Here is a 6,051-nt window from a genome sequence, read left to right on the forward strand (position 1 = left end):
AGTCGATGCAACTGTCGTCGTTCCTTCTCTTCTCCTTATCGTCTTCTTCATGTTCTGGGGTATCTGGTGCTCCACCCGCGTCGTTCACGGTGAACTTCAGGTCGTTAAAAATCTGCGGTGGGGTAACAGAACAAATACATCGTCTCTGTTTATGATGATTGTCCTTGAACAATTTCTAGCGCGAACTTGCTTTTTATATTTGAAAGAATATAGAAGTTAAAAATTCAATATGAGAAGGAAAAACGAAAAAGCTTCAACTTCTCGCGCGAACTTGTTTTTTATATTTGAAAGTACACAGAGGTAAGATAATAATAAATATAAAAAAAGGAAAAACAAAACGCTATAGAAGTTGAAAATTCAGTATGAGAAGGACAAAAACAAAAATGTTTTCCATTTTTTTATATTTGAAAGTACACGGAGCTAAAATAATAATAAATATGAAAAAAAAAGGAAAAACAAAACGTTTACAGCACAGCCACCAGGTGCCGATACAATGCAACACTGTGCATGCTATAGCTCAGCCACCTTGTTCGCTTGGATTGCGCTCCGTAGCTGCTGCGAATGTACGTTGTTCATGGGATACGGTCGAGTCACACATATCCCTAACTTCCTCCTAATACAAATGCACTGGTTCCGCCGATTTTTCAAAAAGAATATTACCACTGTTTGCTAGTATATTATAGTTCCGTTTTATTTATTTTTGTGCATTTGTAGTTTGGAATAATATTTTCTTTTCATAAAATGTAGCGGCGTCATACTGCATTCCGATGTATACAATTTAGATTTCTTGGATTTCTTAACTTATAACAAATCTACTTTCGATTATTATTTTAAATAGAGTGTTGTACCAAGTCATGATCCTGTCCTGGGATCACGTACAACCCGGCCAGGTCATGCGCGTACTCACTGGCTGTACCAAGTCATGATCCTGTGCTAGGTAGGTGGTTTTGTCATGCATCTGCACGTGCATGCATGTGCCATGCAATACTGAAATCAATCAGCCCATGTATACTACTCCCTCCGTTCCTAAATATAAGTCTTTGTAGAGATTTTACTATAAGCCACATACGAATGTAAATAGATGCATTTTAGAGTAAAGTTCATTCATTTTACTCCGTATGTGGTCCATAGTGAAATGTCTCCAAAGACTTATATTTAGGAACGGAGGGAGTAGTTAAGCACACATATCTTTACCTAATAATAAAGCAAATTGGGTTTCCGTCGTCCGTCATGGCATTTTTCAGAAAAGTCCCTCTATTTCAAAGACTTTAACCCGCGGTCCTATTTTAAAGTTAAAACGAATCATTTTTTGTATTTTACACAAAAGTCCCTGTGTTTTGATGAAATCAACCCGCAATCCGGATTTAAGTCACACCCGAACCGTTATTTTAGATTTTTCGAAATCCCCCCTAATGTTTTAGGTAATTCATCTGCGGATCATATCTAAGTCAAACAAATGCTTTCTTAAATCATCCATATCTTTTAAACCATAACTCCGATTTGAACATGTTATATATGGAATTTTTTTTAGAAAAATATGTAGAATATGAATATGAGTTTATTTTTACTTGTTAAGTATTTTAAATATTATTTTGAAATATATTTAAGTCAAACAAATGATTTTCTAAATTATCCGTATCTTTTAAACCATAACTTCGATTTTAACATATTATATATGAAATTTTATTAGAAAAATGTGTGGAATCTAAATATGTTGTTAATTTTACCTGTTAAATATTTTTAAAATATTGTTTTGGAAGAAAACTTATAATTTATAGTGCGAGATCCGTTTTTCTTTCATACAGGCGGCGATCCGGATTGCAAATAAACATCCCACAATAAACATATAGGGAAAAAAACATCGATAACTACACATGTATACCTATGAAAAATGTCGCAGGGGAAAACAACAGATTTCTCATCGCGGGAGTGAGAGAAAGCGAGAGAGAGAGGGAGAGAGAGGAGAGAGAGGGAGAGAGAGACGCCTTAGGATTAACCATATTCAAACATGTTTTGTTTTGTCTTGTGTGAACACCGAGGTCATCGCCGGCGAGGGTGAGAAGGAGGATAAGCGGCAACACAAATATGATGCCTCGCAAAAATAAAGAAGATGGACCTATTGTGGTCTTGAGTGATGGTTGTTGGGTTAAGAGCGTGTGTTATGTTTTCTCTTCCGTTGCAACGCACGGGCTCTTTTGCTAGTAGGAGTAATAAGCAGATCGCAGGCAGGGAGGGATGCGAACCCGCGCAGCCATCCATCCATCACACGCAGAAGTAATTGTATACAATTTAGATTTCTTGGATTTCTTAACTTATAACAAACCTAGTCGGCCCACGGGAAGCCGATGTTGTATTATTTCTGTAATTTCTCAAAACTATGTATTATTTTTCAAATTTTATTAAAAAAATGTATTATTTAAAAAAAATTAGCCATCGAGTAGGCCGTAGATAATTAGCGATATGATTCAGGTACAGAAGTAATTGGCCCCCCCAACTCAACGTGATTTATGAAGAAAGGAAAAAGGGCCAATGTATAAGCCCACTAGCGATCGTTTACAAGCCTATGACAAGGCCATATTTTTTGATTGGTCTCCATAAAAAGTCTCCTGGGCGCTGGGCATTATTCCCTATGATTAGCGCCGCGCGCTGTTGCCGTCCTGCGCCCTCGCCGCCGCCCGTCTCTGCTCTCCTTTCTGATGATCTGATTCGTAAACGCAAGCTGATTCACTAGCCAATTATTTTTCCTGCAGCCAATGATCTAGCCAAGTTTAATCCAGCACACCGTTTACTAATCTCTCTCAATTCTCATCTTGTGTCATTAATTCGTTATACATCAGATTTTAACTTTTGGTTGTGTGATTTGTGATGCGTCGGTCGCGCTCAGGCACGGGCAATCGTTTGAAATCATGCACCTTCCAACCACGACCAGCCAGTCTACCTCGACCTAGCGGTAGAGGGGACGAGTAGGGGCTGGGTTTGATTCTCTATGTATGTATTCTGACCTTTTATTAGTACAACAACATAGTTACATAATAGAACCAGTGATGATTTGCCATTCAAACTTCAAACCTATTTAAATGCAAGTTAAAAGCCAATCATTCTGTTATACAGTGGTTTTTTTTTATTTGTACATATGACATTGTTTTGTAGCAGCACATTTCATGTCATATTTCGGGGTAGTTTGATTATCAAGGTTGTCTAGCCGGTCATTTCGTGCTTTTGGGCTGGGCTCTGTCAAGAAAGTGAAGCCCGAGCTCGGCCCAGATGCCGGGCTTCCAGGCTCGGGCCTCCGAGCCAGGCTGTCCATGCACAGGTCTACTTTGACATTGCTGCAAGGCTAGGCTGCACCACAGCTAAAACATTCAATGTTCTCGTTTGGTTACTTGTGAGATGATCTTTTCACTCAGGAGGGTTGGGTGCGTCATGTGACAGATTATTACTCAGAAGATATTTACCTATGGTGGGGTTTTGGGTGGGCCGAAGGTGTCAGAGTTTTAGGTGGCTGATGTCCTTACTAGCCAAACAACGTTTGTCTTCTCAAAAAAAAAAGCCAAACAAACGTTTGCTTTTAGTAAACACTCAACTTAGCAAAAATCCAATGAAAAAAGTGGCTTTTTGCACCAACTGTTTGTTTTTTTCCTTTGTCCATCCGATGGTGATGTAGTTTCTGTTGGGCACTTTTGGATGATGGCTGCTCGTGCCATCGTCCGTCTAAAGCGTACAAACAACGCAGATGAAGAGACAGCAAGCCATGTCCATCTTGTCTCCGCCTCATAGCATCATAGTTCATACACCCACGCCTTCGGATGGAGTAAATTGCACAAAATCACTGCTTTAAAGCCTAGGTTTGCAGAAAACACTACGCTACACTTTTGTTGCAAAAAACACCATGTCTTCTATAATCGTTTTGCAAAAACCACTGATCGGCGGTTTTGTCCCGGTTAAGCATGTTTATGACAGATGGGCCTGCCAGTCAGGCTGACGTGGGACCGCGTAACATCTCACAGGTAACGGTGACAGTTCGTAACGTTGTGATCTTGTGTGGAACCATGTGGGGTCCACCTGTCATTGAAAGAAAAAAAGAAAAAAAAACTCGCTTTTTTTTCCTTGCCTTATCCTCACCACCGAACCCCCCTGGGGCAGAGGCCGCCGCCCGTCCTGCCCTTGGCTGGGGAAGAGGCCGCCGTAGCCGTTGCCGCGCGGAGCCCGTCCTGCCTCTGGCCGGTGCAGGGGCCGCCATCGCCGTGGCCGCCCGGAGGTCGAGCCCGCCTCTCCTCTACTCCTTCGGCTCTCCCCCAAATCCCCAATGGTCGCGCCCGCCGCCTCAGATCCTCCCCCAGGCAGCCCCATGGCTTCTTATGCGGACGCTCACTCAGCAAGGCGCTGCCGGAGGCCCACAACGAGATGGAGGCGGCCGCCGGTTGCTGTGATGGTCGTGTTGCCCAGGTGGAGGCACAGTCCGATGCGCGTGGCAGCGTTGGCCCCCATGCCGCCGCAGCCGATGCTGAGCGCGTTCGAGGAGGAGCAGGAGGACGTCACGCTTTGCCTCCTGATGCTCTCGAGCGACATCACCGGCGGCATGCGGAGCTCGCCGGTGCCGAAGCACGTGCACCTCAGCTCTGTTTCAGTACGGTGAAGATAAGGCAAGGAAAAATTAAAGGCAGGCATCTTTTATTTCAATGACAGGTAGACCCCACATGGCTCCACAGATGATCACAACGTTACCAACCGGCGCCGTTACCTGCGAGGTGTTAACTGGTGCCACGTCAGCCTGACTAGCATGCCCCATCTGTCATAAACACGCTTAACCGAGACAAAATCGCCGATCGGTGGTTTTTGCAAAATGATGTGTTTTTTGCAACAAAAGTGTAGGGTAGTGCTTTATGCAAATCTAGTCTCCAAAATGGTGGTTTTGTGCAATTTACTCCCTCCAGATGGCACAAAAACAAACATTTGTTGTATGCAAGTTGCCTGAAATTTCAAATTCGGTTCAGTCGATTCAAGAGAGAGAAGAGGAGGCGCACCGCCGGGAGCAGGTGACGACAGCAGGCAATTGGGCCAGCAGGGGGATCAGAGGACAGAGAAAGCTGGAGGTAGGAGAAGGCACATCGCCGTTCGATTCAGATTGGACGACTCAGAAAACCGACTCCGAAATATTCTTCAGGCAATGTGATAAACACCTCGCTATCTGCTCCAACGGGTCATGCCATAATAACAGTGTGACAAAGGTGACAACTGAGCAAGACCCGACGCCTCATCGTCGAAACATCTATTAATACTTTTATATCTCAAGTCTGTGTACATTACAGAAGATGTTCATCCAAAAGGTTTACGAACGATGATGTATTAAACCTGTCATGACCATCCTTCTCTTTGCTGTAGTAATCCTGCTATACTGTTCAATATGTGAGATCCGATGTCATCAGCAGCTGAAATAGTCAGCCAAAAAAAATCGCTAGCTCGATTCGCCATGTCGTGGGGGTGATGACACATATCTTGCTTCTGCAAGCACCGACTCCCAGATTCATCAAGAACTTAGGTGGTCTGATCACTGCCTTTCAGGCTTTAGCAGTCCCGAAGATCCATAGCAGCCAGCGCTTCAGTACGAAAGGAATTCGATGCTGCAGTGCAGACCGGGCGTCGATCCTCATCCTCCTCACTCCTTTGTGATCCACCTGTGTCCCCGGATCTCGTACCCGCCCAGCCCATGGTCGCTGCTCTCGCCACTGATCACCGCACCCAACCTCCTGCGCTGCTGCCTCCGCGCTCTCTTGGGGCCGCTGTTGTCGCTGAGGCTCCCGTTCAGGAGCGGGTCGTCGATCCCACTGATCACCCTGTGCAGGGATCGCGGCGAGTCGATGCAGCTGTCGTCGTTTGTTTTGTCTTTATCATGCTTCTTCATGTTCTGCGATATCTGGTGGATCTTCTCGTTGATCGGCTCCACCGCGTGGTTGACGGTGAACTTCAGGTCGTTCACAATCTGCGAGGTTCAGTCACATAAGGTGTTCCAGGTTTAGCTACGGTTGGTCAAAATGAAACTTTGGCTGAAGG

General features: G+C 44.3%; 1 protein-coding gene across 1 annotated transcript in view; it reads right to left on the bottom strand.

Moving 5' to 3' along the window:
• Nucleotides 1-5,236: 5,236 nt before the first annotated feature.
• Nucleotides 5,237-6,051, bottom strand: part of LOC119337083 (protein LAZ1-like) — a 4,489-nt gene continuing 3,674 nt past the window's right edge. Inside the window, exon 9 of the mRNA XM_037609195.1 lies at nucleotides 5,237-5,980. Coding sequence (XP_037465092.1) covers nucleotides 5,657-5,980 — 324 coding nt within the window. The 3' untranslated portion in view covers nucleotides 5,237-5,656. The remainder of the gene's footprint in view (nucleotides 5,981-6,051) is intronic.

Source organism: Triticum dicoccoides, chromosome 7B (assembly GCF_002162155.2).
Source record: "Triticum dicoccoides isolate Atlit2015 ecotype Zavitan chromosome 7B, WEW_v2.0, whole genome shotgun sequence".
NCBI lineage: Eukaryota > Viridiplantae > Streptophyta > Magnoliopsida > Poales > Poaceae > Triticum > Triticum dicoccoides.